The sequence below is a fragment of the Kwoniella pini genome, chromosome 1 (assembly GCF_000512605.2).
Source record: "Kwoniella pini CBS 10737 chromosome 1, complete sequence".
Taxonomy (NCBI): Eukaryota; Fungi; Basidiomycota; class Tremellomycetes; order Tremellales; family Cryptococcaceae; genus Kwoniella; species Kwoniella pini.
In genome coordinates, this window is record NC_091716.1 from 315,402 (window position 1) to 332,271 (window position 16,870).

The following is a 16,870-nucleotide window of genomic DNA, read 5'->3' on the forward strand; positions in this document are numbered from 1 at the left end:
AAAACTAAAATGACGCTAAAATAGCTAGAAGCTATAAAGCGTTGTCAAATTGTCAAATCATCAGAAATGAAAAAGCCTTTGTACCTTTTATCAACTCATATGTCATAGCTAAAATTGCTGAGCTTAGAAAAAAATCATTTCAACACCGGCCTAGGGAATTTTAAGGGAAATGAACTTTGTTCATCACACCTGAACGCCATCCCACCAGCTTTTCGTACCTTACCCCGGAAGAGCATACTCCTTGCTCTTCTTTTGCCGTATGCGATCAAACCTCGAGACACATGCCTGCGGGTGCAAGTAATGAGCGAGACACCACAAAGCACGTTGTTCATGTGCAAAGCCATCATACATGCATATTACGACACTCATATACCAAAGTACGAATATCCTTCTATAAGTTCAATCTCATCAAGAGTCGGATTCCGATAAGATTTGACGCATCCTATTTGCGTTGTGCTCAAACGTCTGATTTCTTCGCTATTTCTCGACTGATTCAGAATCAACCCAATAGGTACAAGTTCTTCGTCTTCTTCGTTGCCCATGTTCTGCTTTGAATCTGACGTTTTCAACGTGACTATGTCTAACAAAGGTGCTCCAAATGGATTCAGGTTGAAAGCGATTTCTTTTGCTGTTTCTGGAGATAAAGTTAGTGTATCGATGTGATTATCATTATACTTGAATTCGTCTTGAGGAATGGGCCTTAAACCTAATCCTGATGGTGTCCACTGGCTCGAGGATTTGCGATTGGAAGAGTTGCCTGTGGATTTAGATTTTGCCATGGAAGTGGCAAGAGCAGGCAGATCCGGAATCGAGCTTGATGTTCTTCTGATAGCATGTATACTTTCACCAAGTATCGGACTATTGTTCAAACTCTTACTACCTCTTCTTCCTTGATTGTATGGTTTACTGCTGTTATTCACGGCTCTCGGCGAAGTGGATAATCTTTTCGAAGATGACGCGCATTCATTTTGACAAGTGTCGAACGGTAATGGATAACCAGCTTTTAAAAGAGTTTGTCCGACAAAGCATGATGGTGGAGGTAGTCTGAGACTTGATGGGGGCAATTTGAGTTGTAGTCTAGTAAGATAGAATATATCTTGAAATCCTAATTTTGCAAATTTGTTCTCCAACGTTTCCAGCTGGATCTTATCAGCTGTGGAACGCAAATCACTGGAAAAAATGATAACATACCCTTCCATTTTTACATACTAATTGCCTTCCACTTCCTTTAGCTATCTTTGCTCGAGAATACCGCTTGACAACTTCCAAAGCGTTGTAGAATGCAGGTGGATGACATGGGTCAGTCTTTTCGAGGCACTAAGATTGAGGGTTAGTATGTTTCGCGCCGCTAGAGGGCGACTTACAAAGATGACTTCGGAGAACTTTAGCGACGACATCGTTGAGAAACGAGCGAATCTGTTTTGGCGAGTGGTATATTTTCTACAGAAAGAGCGATAAAATCGTACTGTTGCGCGCTATATTATTGAAAATCGGGATGAGGAGGTTTGCTCGTCGCCCAATTGGTAAGGGGTGAAAGTCTTCCTTGCGATCCTAAGCTTTGAATGGCTGGCAAGCTCCTACCGAAACAATTTGCTGGTGTAATGAATGAGTGGGTGGTAGTGGGTTTTAGAAAATGTCATGGGCAAATTTTCATAGCAGCCCTTGTTGATATATCTAGATCGGAACTTCCGAAGCAGGGTGTCTATCTAAAAGTCTTGGTACAAGATCGGACCCTTGACATGAGATGCAAACTTTGACGTAAACGAAATCATGCTTTCGCAGAGGATCGGTGCAGGTGATGGGATGTCAATCAGTTACCGCTTGATGATGTAAGTTCCTGAACGGTTGGTAACCAACACATGTTGATCTTTTTTTTGAATGGCGTATGATCAATCATCGTGCCTTCTTTGCTCTCATTCAGTTGTATGTGAAAGCCTCCTTCAAGGCAATTGATCAAGGGAGGTATACTAGAAATAGAAAAACAGAATAAGAAACATGCCGCAATTTACACAATAACTTTGAGATCTCGTAAAGGTAAAATTGATACCTGCTGTCCAAAAACGGAGATTTCCTCAAACATCTGTTTATCTTCGGAATTATTTCTTATGAGGTATTTTCCAACCGTCCATCTTTGCCACCCAAGTCTCAAGCTAACATACAGATGTCTGTGATTCCAATTGTGCGGATGAGTCAGGGCGGAATGCATCAACGGCAGAAACATTTGTCTAGCTTATTCTATTCTAACGGTACGCTAAATATAGCAATAGCCCACAAAGCGAAGCCACCAATATTATATCATCCAGAGACCGCGAGTTACGTTCAAACTCCGTCTGACACCACGAGGCCGGTATGCGATAGGCTCCGAACTCATCGACACGTATTCGTCGATACATCGATGTGAAGCAATTCATTCAAGATCAGATTCAAGGTGTTCAGGCTAGTATCGAGAAGTTCTCTAAGGCCGTGTCGATACAGCGGGTTTGGTGAGTGGTGCACATAAGCACGCCTCGAATTATTGTTGCAAAGACCATCGTCATGTAGTGTTGGGGTCAACGTCTCAGACAGGTGTCAGGAGTCTCTGGATTTTCAGCGATCAATTGTAACAACCCACAATCTGTCTAGTCAGATAATTCCCCAAGATGAAATTCCCAGGATGAAATTCCCTTCAAACACACTATTCTGAGCCACTATCAATCAGACGTTGTCCAATTAATGTGAAGGTGGTCGATTGGAATGAAAACAAAGTTAGTGAACAGTGTCTGATCCGGAAGCCAGAGACGGCAAAATTGACACGCGTGTTCTATTAGCTACATCAAACATGCTTAAATTCAGAACATTCCTATCGATCGTATGGCCTCCGATATCCTCCTTGTCATGCTTAGATCGAACTTGGATAAGTGACTAACTGTATAACGTGAAAAGTGACAAGGGTGCTTTCGTAAGAGTTTGACGGTACCTAAAATGTGGTTATCGGTATCAAAATATTGAATCGCATTGGGATGAAAACTGATTTGATTCCGTACGTAACAATTATAATTGACATGTAACGAACTCATATACTACCGAATCCGTCGTACAAATGTTGTGTACAAAATACCTCTTCCTTCAATCTGACGATCCATGTGGCAGACAGTCATCTGTTAACCAAACACAAAATTACTCAAAGCTTCAGCCCCTTCCTTCGCTGCATCTTCCACCAATATAACCTTTCCAAATTCCACAGCTAACTTGGCAAGTCTGCTTAAGAGTAAATTACGATATCCCGGGGACATCATCAAACCCCCTCCTAATACTAAAGCGGTTCTTTCCATCTTAACAACTGTCAGATCTCCGAGGCATTCCAAGGTTAATTCAACTAAAGGTTCGATAGCTTTTCTAATCAGTTTCTTCGCTTCGTTATGAGCTTTTTCGATTTCTTCCAATGGTGCGCTTGCTCCAAGTTCGGACTCCATCTCGATATCTAAATCATTGTTCAATTCTGAATCCACGTCGACGTCTCCATCGGTACTTCCTGGAGGAGTCGGTAATCCGCTAGTTGGATTTATAGGTTGATCTTCTGGAAATGCCCATTTGAGAACTACTCTTGCTGATCCAGCGATCAAAGCGTTTCTCTTGGCAGTAGCTTCGCCAACATTCAAACCTTTAAAGGAGTCGTCACATATCGAAGCGAGATTGATGAGTTCGGATGGGTTGGAAGTACCGAAATACCGAAGTATATCTTGGTGAAAAAGAGATAATCCGGTGTTGGGTGATGAGTAGAGAGAGGATGAATATTGTCGATCTGCGAAAGCGAGGACACTCCGTATGGCGAGACGTCCAATCCAAAATGCCGAACCTTCGTCGCATAACCTGAGACAATCGTAAGCACAGCTCATAACGGTACGACCGGTACTTACAGATAACCCCATCCTCTCGCTATACCAACGTCTTCTAATGGTAATGATGGACTCTTTCCCTTTCTCCTATCTGCATTTTCGGAGATTTTAGGTGACACCCTGATAGTACGTCCGATGGTACCTGTCCCAGCTACGACCGCTACAACATGTTCTATACCTTGAAGGCTTATTGCTGGCGCAGCGAGAAGATTTACGTCTGATTCAGAGTCAGCTTTGTACAGGCGGGTGACACGTACCATTTGATAATTTTATCCTATCGGGATTTAACGCCAGTGCATTGATCGCATAGCCAGCGAAAGCATTTGCGTCTGAATCGTTTTGTATCCCCGCTAACCCAAGCCATGCATACTGGAACACAGGCACATTGAGATCCGGTAACTTTGTCGGGATTTTTGAGGATTCGCCGTTGTTCTCAAGGCTCGAGAGAGGAGGTGGAACAAGTGTAGGCGAGAGAGGAGGTATGTATAATTGGGACGGGATGTATAAATTTGGAAGTTGAGAAAGAGCTCGATAAGTTGCGAGCAGCAACGATTGACTGGCAGCTTGGAATCCGACACTTTGGCTGCAGGAATGTGTTTTCAGCGGTTGTTTATATATTCCGAGCCATAAATCCACTTACATATTACACGGACCTGCTATACCTCTGACCTCGATCCCATCGCTTGATCGGATGATTACGCAGACTTTGGATCCACCTCCATCTGCGCATAAAACCAATTGAGGCATGTTCGGAGAAGGTGGCGGTGTGGGTAATCTGGTTGTCATGGTGGATCAATGGGAATATATGACCAAGGTGTGTTCATTTGTAGAATTCAAGTTTATTTGGTCGCGGTACCAAGTCCATACAGGAGAGAAAGGAGTGGACTATAGGGAGCGTGAGCCTTCCTTATAACAGTTTATGTTATATATTTTTGGGTTTGCGTTATACTTTAAGAAGAAGAGCTAATAGGTTAGGTGCGGTGATTCCTTGTTGTATGGTTGCGATATATCGATTTCTCTAACAAATCGTCTCCTATGGGCGAACTTGAAAACAAAGGATATACCCTCTATATCAAACCGAATTCAGCGATCACGGAGATAACTTTGTATCAGGTAGTCGGTAAAAGCGGTATTATAAGATGTGACGTTCCTACGAGTGTTTCGTATTTATCTTGTTTTGTTTATGCCATATGTGTGTCCGATCGTCGATCGTGAGTTAGGAAAAGGGTCTTTGTAGGAACCAGATTAGACTAGGCGAATTCAAGTTTGATAAAGGAACTGGAAAGGATGGCTTGGTTGTGGTAGCGGTAGTGCTTGTTCAGGGGGCGGGGTATCAAGAATGGTCAGGATCAAGTGAGAGGAAATCCTGTGGGTGGAGTTATAAACAGGCGATTGCTTTGAAGAGGTCTGGATGATACAAAACATATGTCTTGATTCACTTATCAACTGTGCTCACTAACTGCAGTAAATTATCTATTCAATTTCCCGAATTAGTGACATGATAACAAACATGAAAGCATCGGTTCTCGCCGCTTTCCCCGAAGAGTTTGTTTTTGTTTTGATCCGAAACATCACCAATCAAGGGGGTTTGTCCTCTTTTCCCCCGTGCAGACATGTGGATACAATAGCAAGTACGAAAGATCTAGGCTTACCGCGGAACTTGTCTACGATCGCCGAATGGTGACATGGCGCTATAAGGCTAAATGTTAAGTGATCGGAAGATCTAATAAGATCTCGGTGAGCAGTCGTCAAACATAAAACATTACATCCAAATTTCCAAATCCTACAGTCGTGTACTGACGCTTACAAAATAATTGTAACAACTTGACAAATTATACTGGATTTGTCAACAATTCCCAGTAACATGGCTTATCTCAACTTCTGAAGCTTTTCACAGTAAGAAAACAATGCTTTTCCTGTTATTTTACTGACATGATTCTCGTTTAAATCTCCCCTTAGCAACGTTTCTCCTACTGAGTGTAATAGAGGGATAACTGGAGCCATTCTCAGCATCTGTCCATGACTCAAGCGCACCAACAAGCACTCACTTGTATGTATCATAACTGTTTCGCTCAATTTACCATTCTTTCTCACCTCTTCGATCGCATCGACCATCTCGCTACCCATGAAAGTTACAAAGTAGAGATAAGTCGGACTCATATTGGGAGTACTGAACCAACTATGGCAGATCTTGAAAAATTCGATGGAAGATTCGATTATTGACTTTTTACTTTCAATTCGGAGCCGATAATCTGCTTGTTGTTTTTCGATGAATGGTGAATTTGATTCTGGACGATATCCATTTTGAGTCCGGTTGAGAGGTAGATATTTCGTCAAAGTTGCATTTACTGACGACCGTATGAAGTGGAAAGTGATCATTATATGTTGATTCGATTGACCATAGCCAATTATTGATGAAGGACCATAAATCGAAATCGCAGCGGTATGATCGATCAAAGGTGAATAAATCAAATTTTCAAATTCACTCTTCCACCATCCTAACCTCTCATTGATATTGGAAGAAAGGTCTTTTATCTCTTCTACTAATTGATCTGAGGGTTGACTCGCACTAATGAGAACCTTGAATTGGGTTCGCCAATCGTTCAGAATGGTTATCAACCTTGCGTGGAAAGTAAGGAGGATATCTGGTTTGTGATATGGTATGTCCTTGGAGTATGGTAATTGCTGGTCCATGTTAGTGGGTGGAATCAGGACTGAGCACCATGAGATTGCATCTCGAGCCGGTGGCGCATCGAGCAGAAGCTGCAGACGTTCCGTGCTATCTACGATCTGTAGTGGGGTCAGCTCAGAGAAGGTATAATGCAAGGCTCACATAACACAATAACCATATCCTCGCCATGTCCGCATTTGTAGCTTTCCTCTCGGGTGGTACTAATCCAACAGATTCCGCAATGGTAAATCTAGGTACTGAAGAAGATTGTAAAAGTCTAATCCAACCTCTAGCCCATCTGAAAGCACTTCGGGCAATTACACTAGCTTGTTCACGTTGAACCATATACGTAGCAAGTATACAACTAGCAACTATTTCTTCCGGACCTAATCCAAATTCCGCATCCAGGGGATCATCTCCATCTGGATCACCAAAATCTGGCGTATATATACCTTCAAACCTTTGCCAGCTTTCCGCAGGTGAGGTTTGTAGTAGATTTGTCACCTCCTGAGCCAAAATACTATGATATCGGTTCTCAAACTCCGAAGACATCCTCTCTGACGAGATTAAGCATAATACCGATAATAGAAGAGGTGAGATGTACGCGGGACCGGAAATGTAAGGAAACTGATGAAATGAAAGGGTGTATCCGTACATCAACGGCGAAAGGCTTTCGTGGAAGCTGTAAACCAAGCTAATCAGCTTCTAGACAATTTTGTTTGGCACTCACTAGTTTACCAGAGTCATAGCATCTTGCGGCGACACGAGACCTTTCTTGACTATATCTTTTCTCGGATCTTGAGACCCAATGGTCTCTTGTTCTCGCTCATCAGGCAAAGTCTGAGTGGATTCATGACTCATATAGTGTTTAGTCGAGTCAACCGTTTGGTTGAACCGATGCTGACCTTGGTGAATGATGTCCGGCGTCGAGGACATCATAGGTGGACTCGACATCCTGGATCTGGATAAAGGCCTGCTCGATACTTCGGCGATTGGGGGTCTACCAATATTCCAACCTATGTTGGCTGAATTCAGGACCTGTCCTATTGAGGGATGTACCTGTTTGTCGGGAGAAGCGAGGAGGGGCGGTGGCGATCTTGAGGGTCGATTTGGTGGAATCGAGGTAGGCTGAGGATGTGGAGATGGTAACATGGCAGCGAACGGGAGAGGAGAAGAATATATGGTAGTCGGTGGTGGTCTAATCATCACGTCTGAATACGTCTGGACTGGGTCGTCGAGGGATGGGCGCGGTTGATATGAAGATTGGGAATCGAAACTCCTTGACTCTCTTGATATTTCACCAGGAGAACCATTGTTCATCAAAAGTCTATGCTCCTTGAATTCATCTTTTTCATCGTTATCACTGGTATCGATCTTCCGTGCTTTCGGTTTTCTATCCGGCTTGTTGTCTGCTTTATCTGCTTCGTTATACAATTTTCCTGAGTGTTCATTGTCATCCTTACTAACCATGTGCTGATTCGGCGGGATGTAAGTGTCGAGTCCGTCGGGATGATCATCGGACACAAAAGGGGGAATCAGATTCTTTTGCGTTAGATGCTGCAGGATATGTTGAACAGCCTTCGAAAGCTGAGCGAGATGAGTGGTGGCTTCGTACATATCTTTGATAAGTCTCTGTTGCACTTCTTCATCCTGCAAAAGATAAGCCTCTGAGTTAACAGGTTGTATCAAAGGTGAATACATATAAAATACTCACATGTGATCTCGGAAAGAAAGTACATTTTTCCTTTCTAGACTTGCACCTTATACACTCGGTCGAACCATGTTCAAGTATACATTTGAGTTTGGCTTTCCTACAATTGGCGCAAGCTTTTTGCTTCTTGTCTCGAGTCAGAACAGCGGGAACAGAAATAGTGATTGTTGTAGGTTTGGGACTATGCGAGTGAGAATTCGAATGAGTACGATGATCAAAGGATCCAGTTTGATCAGGAGAGAGTGGCTTATGGTCCCAGAAGTTATCTCTAGCGTCATGATCGACTGGTAAGATATGATGGGTTGATATTTCCCTCGGGCGTTTCTTCTGTGATGTCTGACTTCCGCTGGTACCAGAAGGTTGATGCGTTTGTCGTTCAGAGGTGATCATGTCATGTCGAATATCTGTTGACCCTTTTGTATATGCGTATGCTGAATCGGGAAGAGTATTGGTAGCTCGAGTCATTGGCCTCTGATCGGAAGTCTGCTTGTAGTGATACCTCGGTGGTGGATTAGCGTGCCATTGTGGAAAAGAATCACTCCGGGCTGGAACAGGTTGCTGCGGTAGCGCTAAATGACTTTGATGAGGGGTGTGGTGTGCCGGATTAGGGAGTATTGCATAGGTTACCGGTGAAGAGTGAAGGGTATTCATCGATGGAGAATGTGTAAACAGGGAGTTTCTGGGTATGTCTATGCTACCGTTGGTCGAAGCAGATTGCGACTTGATAGGAGTTATAGACATCGAGAAGATAGGTGTGAAAACTGATCGACAAGATAGGTGAGAAAATTGATCGACAAGATCGGTGAAGAGATTGATTGACAAGCGTTGATTCAGAAGATGGACATATGTGAGATTATTGTTGACTCCAGATATTATGCTTTGGCTGACAGGGTATTAGTGGAGAGTCGTGGTGGTGTCAGGAGAAGAGATGTTGTTGATTGAAGGGACCGCCGGATCAGATCGATGAGTATACCCTTTGGTGATGGGGCGTAAATTATTTGAAGGTTCCTTTTTGACAGGATAAGATGGCAATACCGACAGGAGTACGTGAGCATCTCATCGGCGAGGTTACCGACTTGTTGTTTCCTTATATGATTATGATCAGAGTAGGTCACTTTTGAAGTTGATTGATTGATTGCGATCAGCATACCACCCTGAAAGACGAGGTCCAAGTCGAATTTTAGGTAAGAAAGATGTGCATCAACTCGTGTTTTTGATCAACGCACAGTCCACATACCCCCTTTCTGATCGATCACTAAGTCTGATTCCAGCTAAAGTCGATCATATCTCGGTCAGAAGTGGAGAAGTATCGGACGCATTTCATCGATTACCATACTTTCGGTATCGAGTTTGTGGAAAGGCAAACACACCAAGTCACGCTTGAAACAATGAATAGAGTTTGGCGTTGTGATCGTTGCTATGGAGGTTGTTTCCAAATATAAAATATAAGGGAGCTTTGCGAAGGTGAGTGGGGGTTTTGAACCAACCTTCAACAAGTTTAAATATGATAAGATTTACCTCCGAATCTTGATTGTCTCGTCTCACCTATTAGGCTCAATTGCGTGAACAATACTGATTAATGGTAAGGTTTTTCACCGAGCGTTTATGGTTTAGAAGTAGGAACGAGTCGAACTCCAGTGATTAGTCTCTTCATATTCCCAAACGTAGTGGGCTGAGCAGTACTCAATGGATAGGAATGCCTCTTGCTCTAGGTATGGGGTTTTCATTTGAGAATTTAAGAACATCGCATAAATAGAAGTAAAGGATTAAAGATCCCAACTTAAGCGTAGACAAAAACGTAAAGGTAGAGAGAAGCAATTTAGATTATGTAATCTTTGCTTCGAGAGCAATATATTGCCGCACTCCATTTAGCTTCACGTGTGATGACCGTCGGGCAGTCGGGCATGAATGACTAAGATGCCCCTAAATACTACTATACTTACATCTTTGTGAATGGAATCGGTCAAAAGATTGAAGAGATACAAGCTGTCTACACTGTTCGCTATAATAGATTAATCTTCGCCGCTCGAGTCACTCAGAAATAATAATCGAGTTATAGTAATATCATAGCTGGATAAAATATCATTTGTTCACAACGCTCGGGCAATCAGGATAAATAAACGAATTCAAGGTTATTAAGCCTATTTATAATTGTTAAACGTGCCGAACACCGGATCGACACGAAGCGTGCTTGGAGTTTTGAGCTATTTGGCAGCGCAGTGGTATCTTCCTTAGTCCATTGCCTTCGAATCTCAACAGAACTTTATTCGCCTGACAACGATTGCTCAACGCACCCTATTGCAATCTCCTAGCGTTCGGGTCAATTTTTACTACCCCGCATCGGAAGTGACACGCTCTTCAAACTTTCAAGCGGTTTCACTTCACCTCCTTACCGCTGGACCGACTATAGAAATCAAAATGAATCCGACTCCTCCATATGATGATATATTGGAGGACGAGACCCTGGCGCCTCTCAAAAGAAATCATGCATGTTTACAATGTAAGAAGCGTAAAGTCAAATGTGATGCTGTACGTAAATATTACGCTCTTTCTCAGATTGTCATAGGAAGCTGATCCTGCTCTAGACGAAACCCACCTGTGCACCATGTCTTCGTTCTCACGCTCATGCAGTCCGATCGGCTCATCGAAATGGTACTGCTCAGCCAGTCTTGACATGCACGTACGCTGAAGGCGACTCGCCTGAACCAGAAGCCGGAGACGAGAGCAAGGCGAGAAAGAAGGGTTTGTCCGCAAACGCAGGAGTGAAAAGACAACATGTCGGTCAAGGAAAGAGGGATTCACCAGATGAGGAGAAAGAGATCCTGAAAGCGAGGATAGGTATGTGTCTCGTTCTCAAGAAATATGAGGGAAAAATCGTACTGACCTTGTCGTTGTAGCGGAACTCGAAGCTAGGTTAGCAATGCTTACTCCCCCAAGCTCTCATTCCGGTATTGAGCCTTCCTTGCCCTTGTCTTCGGACGCTTACGACATCAACGGCAATATGCCTTTTTCGCAAACATTTACAACATCAACGACTGGTCCGGCTCACGTGAAACCCATTCTGGAAGAGATAGGGAATTCAAATTACACCTTGCCAGATGTAGCTACCATAGACTCTATCCCTCTTCCAGAATCGCTTGGTGACTTTAGTGGACTGGATGATTTCTTCTTAGTACCGAAAGATTGGCCGAAAGGTTTACCGTTGCCTTGTGAGTGGACTCTGGCTGGAAGTTGAGCCGGAACTGACGATTGAACCAGTCCTGCTGGAACACCTCGTTGAAACATTCTTCAACTATGTTCCACAGACATCACGAATGCTGCATCGATCAACATTATTAGCCAGAATCAAATTACCACCGACATCGCCAGATTTCCCCTTTCCAGGCCTTCTCCATGCCATCTGTGCATCTGCTTCAGGCTACACGGCGTGGGTCAATAATCTTGCTCCGCATTTACTTGAAGAGGCTGTTCAGCGCCATCTCGCACTTGGACTTGATCTTACCACCATCGATGATTTCGGTCTAGCTCAAGCTCATCTCGCAGCCAAAGCAGTAGAATTGACGGCGTCAATCTGTATAATGGGCAGTGGCCCGCTGATCTTCCAATTGGTTCAGTCTTGTGTGAGTGGTGTACGATTTGTGGTTGGTGTGGTGTACGATTTGGGCTAATTTGGTGGATAGATACTACTAAGCGACGCGTTCTTCACCAAAGGTTTCCCCATGAAAGGCTGGATCATGGGTGGACATCCCGCAAGGCTGTTGTCAGTATTGGAACTATGCAATCGACAACCTAGAACAATCCAACACAAGCAGCCATTTTTGAAAGCACCCGAGACCGACATGGAGAGGGAAGAGAGACTGATCACGACTTGGATGGCCTTCGTGGCTGATGCGGGTTACACCCTCAACAGTAATTGGGCACCATCGATGATGATTAGCGAGGTTCGATGTAATTTGCCAACCAGTTACGAGGACTGGTGCAAGGTTCGTCATCTTTACCATCGCTTTCGTGCACATTCTGTTGACGTCGATATACCTTGTTTAGATCGAAGGTATGAAGAAGAACCCGCAAAATGCTGGTTCGCATGATTTGTATTATTCGTGAGCTTCTCTCACTTGAATGAGGTTTGGGAGATAAGCATCTGATGTCGATCTTCGTAGACACCCAATTGAAGATTCATTCATCTTTGTCATCAAGGGCTGCATACTTATGGCTAACGTCGCTCAGTGAGTGGCGCTGGGGTTACGGCGCTGGAGTCACGCGGCGCTGGAGTTTCACGCTGACTCGTCTGAAGGTGGTTGAGAAATTGGCAACAAAGGGAGAAAGAACCCGACGATGAATTGGCTGGCTGCAAGACTGAGGAATTCAGAACCCTTAACCATCGAATCGAGACGTTCAGGTGAGTTTCGGCAGCTCATGATTTCTCCTGCTGTCTCAAGTAGTCTTCGAGTGTCGCCGCTTACCACAACATATATCTAACATTCAGTACAAGTTTACCTGCAGCTCTAAAGAACATATTCAGATATCTCGACTCAAAATCGATGGGCTTCGATGCGAATCTCCTCTCGATTCACCTTATACCCAATATTGCAACTTGTCTCCTGCACGAACCGTTCATGCAGTGGCAGCCATATGATCCGTCCACCATAACAGTACAAAGAGCATACGATAACATCATGGCCGTATTGCATCTCATCCCAAGTAATCTGGATATTACGTTGATTTTGACTCCTGCTTTGGCCATGTGAGTATCTGCTGTATTGCTCTGACTTCGGTCACTGATACAACGCCTGTCAGGTCACTGTGCACCATCGGTCATTTCATCTCGGACTTCATCAAGCACGCCGACGCCTTAAAGCAGACACAGACCGCGATGAAATATAGGGCAGATATGAGGGTGTTGATCAATTGTGAGTATGCGCATAATACAAATCCATGGCCCCGCTGACACTGATGTAGTGCTTGATCGATACGGTCAAAGGCATCCACTCGGAAATGCATTCGTACATTTCCTCGAACAGTACACCCGGTCTGCGGAAGATATTGTACCGACTGATTCGAGCGAGATGTGCAAATTCAACGTGAAAAGGGTGGAGTACGTCTCTTCTGCGGAGGAATCGATATTGGAGAATATCGAAGCAAGCTATATCAACAAGATTAATAATCATGCTGAGACAAGCGCTCAATACGGAAAAAGTATGATCAATGGGAATATCAGTGCAGGGCCATCAAGATCAGGATCGATCTCGCTTTCAAGTTCGGGAATAAGTCCGAATACGATGCTCTCGAATTTGTCAAATCAACCAACACCTGAAAGTATTACAAGTACATGTTATAGTAGCGTTGGCGCAGAGGGGTGTATATTGGATTTTGATTCCACATCAAGTATAAATCTCGTCAATAATAATAATAATGGGAATTTGTCTCATAATCAAAATATCCAAATTCAACAAGACCAAATTAATTTACCAATATCTCAATGGGATGTTCAGTCAACGAATAAATCCGTGGCCGATAGACCAGCTTTCGATAATTGGGATAAATCGTTTCATACGGGCTTTCATATTGGAAGACAACCTGGCGAACAATTACCAATGATGACTTTCTTAGGTAATTTGGGAACGGAAGATTCAGTTCAACCTGTTCCTATACCTGTTCCAGTGCAAAATGTCTCAACGGAGTTCGAGAATCCACAGTGGAAACATAATCCATTCAATATTCCAGGTACAAACGTTCATCAGTGAAGGGTGAAATAAGGAAATAAGGAGGCCGCACGGGCTATGAAGGGTGAAACAGTGATTGAATGAATGAGTGATGTGTATAGATGGTTGTATTTCTTCAAAACTGTCCCTATGGTCACTTGTACAGCTGTATAATTTATGCATGATTTATGATCAGCTCTGTGATGTACAGTCTAACATATTCTGCAAGGGAACCAATCGTTGATTTAATCAGGATGTCATCTTGAGCAGATCCGACGAATGGAATAGTTGGTGGTATCCCGGTCCATCAATCTTTGGAACTAGCTTCAGTCAATGGTCTTATGTAAAAACGAACTCACGATGTCATAAGTTCATGAAGGTGATTTACGAAGTCGTCTGCACTCGATCTTAGAGTGAGAGTTTCCGTTGATTTGAATCCGGGCTAGCATAATCATCCGAATGATCAAAGTCAGCACAGATTTTTTATTGTAACGGGATGAACTTACCCTTGAATACACATTTCGTACCAGTCATATCCCCCTTTCCAACTTGAATAGATAATGTGATTTGTATTCAGACGAAAAGTATTGATTGATTGAAGGGGAAGTTTTTATCTCTTTCTAGCTAACTTAATTTGGAGAATATTTGGAGTGGAGGCAGATAGATAACATTTTGTACATGGTCGAAGATGCAATGGAATCGAGACTACCTCCCATTCAACTGATCCACCTCTGCTCGCAGGTCCATGATCATCTTCTTGTATACCTGAGCGGGAATTGGATATCCCTGATGATATGGTTTACAGGTATGTTTGCCCTTATGACCATTGCATTTCTGTTTTGTAAAACATAATCCAGTTTCCAGACATCGGTAAGCGGCAGATTTGATAACATGAGGCACCTTGTTGAACATATGATCTGGTCGTGTACACCAATAAGGCTCCTTGGTTTGCTCTGTGGGTAGGGATAACTCGAAACCATAGGCGGGGAGTTCAGCAATCGGTATTGATACACAGTCATTGCACAGAGGATAGAACGTGCGGTGGTCTGAGGCTGGACCACAGTCTCGTCTGCGCGTCGGTAATGTGGTAGCAGGATGTATAGCATGAGGCATGAGAGTGGGCAAAGAAGCCTGAGGTATGAGAGGGGGTATAGTTGGTTGATTCGCGCTGACGAGATGTGAGGATGATAATTGGGGAAGACAGCTAGCGAGGCTACCAGAGACGTCTTTATTGGAGTTGTCGCCAACAGAAGTGCTCGGGGGGAGGGCATAGGCTGGTGCTGGAACAAGGTCAAGGGCGAGGAGTGGAGCGGTATGGTCATTGTCTTGTCGTTGTTCCTGTTGTCGTTGCTGTTGAAAGACAGCCGGGTTCGCTGTATGCTCTGGCATTTGGCCCATCAACGTCTCCTCTAATATGCTCCTATCTATGTCCATTGGATTGGACGAGATGTCCTGATCTGGCATTGTGTGTACTTTTTATGAATCGAAGTTATTAATTTAAAGTAAATCGAAGTTGATAATGTAAAGTGAATCGAAGTTAATAATGTAAAGTGATGAATAAATTGAAAAAGTTGGTCTCAAAGGACCTTCGACATCGTTTATACTCTCGCCGTCCTTTCGCATTCGCTCGCCTAACGCCTGAATTGCCGTCGGTAGCATGCGAGAATTGTCACATAGCTATTCATATATATACATAGGACCACACGAAACAGAGTGAGAGCATCGATACTCCAACATGTACTATCTTGACTAGATTCAAAAAAAACCGTCATTGACCCCTCTCAGGACTACCTCTTTTCACCGATCATTGACTATCAACACCGCCGCCAATCTAAAAAAAGGTGCTTCTTCCTGTTCAATCAAGGATAATTCTATAACCATAGTTTCGCATTTGGCCTTGGTCTTGAATTGAACGTTTCTGCTCTGTTGTGTACACTTTAGTGTCGTCCTCGGATGTATTACTTTTCCACCCATGACCTTCCTCCCAATGACCGCATCGTATGTAGGATTCGGGAATGAGTATTGATGGACGCTGGAATGATACCACTTGTGATCTCCCAAGTGTGCCCTATTGAGTTTGTCAATCATCAATCATCGTTTAATTCCTTAGTCAAAGATCACTCACGAGTGTTCTGTCATATGCCCAACGGCGGATAGCACCAGCCAATTTCTGGGCATCTTCTTCTTGGAAGTTGATAGACCTCTCTAATGAGCTTTGTGCCAAAGCAACAATAGACGCTTCTATAGTTCTATCAAATGCTCCGAGGAGATTTTTGGCATCCGAGAGATCCTGCTTGACATCTAGACTTAATGAATTATTGCCCCCGAATGTGGTAGGAAGTGTCAAACCCTCTGCACGAGATAGATGCTTATCCAAGGCAATCGTATCGCCTACTGCAGATTTCGATAGTAGGCTATTCTTGATTGCCTGAGGCATGCCTCTTACCTTCTTGAAATGGTGTACACAAGTGGTAACATTTCTTGTTGCTCCACTCTCACCGGTAGTATTGATCGTGATAGATAGATTGGAAGGCTTGGATCCTTGACTATAATCTTCAAAACTGTCAAACGGTCTGAGCCAACACTTCTCTGATGTAGTCTTTCCAACATCGCATTTGTCAAAGACAGGTACTTTGGACCACCTTCGTACACGTCTGCCTGGATTGTTGGACATGTTGCTTATGTCTATGAAGTGGTTGAATATTTTTGTGTTTAAAGCAGGTTAAGAATGAGGTCTTCGCAGCCTACCTATATATATGCTTAATTGGAGATAACCATTATATGACACTCAGCGGGAAAAACTATTGATCTCCTTGAATCAATTTTGGCTAGCTATTTCCGATAGCTCTCCCTTATTACAATTCTTTGGGGGAAAGATGGACGCAAAGGAAGTCTTGCAAATATTTACCCA

At 43.5% G+C, this 16,870-nt stretch overlaps 6 protein-coding genes across 6 annotated transcripts; 1 reads left to right on the forward strand and 5 right to left on the reverse strand.

Annotated features, from left to right (window-relative positions):
* Positions 1-365: 365 nt before the first annotated feature.
* Positions 366-1,397, reverse strand: I206_100129 (uncharacterized protein; the record flags this gene model as incomplete). The annotated part of the gene is made up of 3 exons (XM_019152972.1): positions 366-1,139; positions 1,192-1,317; positions 1,365-1,397. The coding sequence occupies 3 exons, from the start codon at positions 1,395-1,397 to the stop codon at positions 366-368; spliced, it is 933 nt and encodes a 310-aa protein (XP_019015110.1).
* A 1,743-nt stretch (positions 1,398-3,140) lies between these two features.
* On the reverse strand, positions 3,141-4,661 carry I206_100130 (uncharacterized protein; the record flags this gene model as incomplete). The annotated part of the gene is made up of 4 exons (XM_070202142.1): positions 3,141-3,849; positions 3,897-4,068; positions 4,133-4,458; positions 4,516-4,661. The coding sequence occupies 4 exons, from the start codon at positions 4,659-4,661 to the stop codon at positions 3,141-3,143; spliced, it is 1,353 nt and encodes a 450-aa protein (XP_070058243.1).
* A 1,083-nt stretch (positions 4,662-5,744) lies between these two features.
* On the reverse strand, positions 5,745-8,998 carry I206_100131 (uncharacterized protein; the record flags this gene model as incomplete). The annotated part of the gene is made up of 5 exons (XM_019152970.1): positions 5,745-5,869; positions 5,924-6,665; positions 6,709-7,228; positions 7,277-8,196; positions 8,261-8,998. 5 exons carry the CDS (start codon positions 8,996-8,998, stop codon positions 5,745-5,747), a joined length of 3,045 nt encoding a protein of 1,014 aa, XP_019015108.1.
* Positions 8,999-10,675: 1,677 nt separating this feature from the next.
* I206_100132 (uncharacterized protein) lies at positions 10,676-14,001 on the forward strand (the record flags this gene model as incomplete). Its single annotated transcript, XM_019152969.1, has 11 exons — positions 10,676-10,786; positions 10,843-11,095; positions 11,155-11,466; positions 11,516-11,877; positions 11,938-12,240; positions 12,302-12,357; positions 12,418-12,483; positions 12,552-12,656; positions 12,744-13,001; positions 13,055-13,167; positions 13,217-14,001. The coding sequence occupies 11 exons, from the start codon at positions 10,676-10,678 to the stop codon at positions 13,999-14,001; spliced, it is 2,724 nt and encodes a 907-aa protein (XP_019015107.1).
* A 663-nt stretch (positions 14,002-14,664) lies between these two features.
* Positions 14,665-15,423, reverse strand: I206_100133 (uncharacterized protein; the record flags this gene model as incomplete). Its single annotated transcript, XM_019152968.1, has 1 exon — positions 14,665-15,423. The coding sequence occupies one exon, from the start codon at positions 15,421-15,423 to the stop codon at positions 14,665-14,667; it is 759 nt and encodes a 252-aa protein (XP_019015106.1).
* Positions 15,424-15,814: 391 nt separating this feature from the next.
* I206_100134 (uncharacterized protein) lies at positions 15,815-16,633 on the reverse strand (the record flags this gene model as incomplete). The annotated part of the gene is made up of 2 exons (XM_019152967.1): positions 15,815-16,027; positions 16,085-16,633. The coding sequence occupies 2 exons, from the start codon at positions 16,631-16,633 to the stop codon at positions 15,815-15,817; spliced, it is 762 nt and encodes a 253-aa protein (XP_019015105.1).
* Between the last annotated feature and the right edge of the window lie 237 nt (positions 16,634-16,870).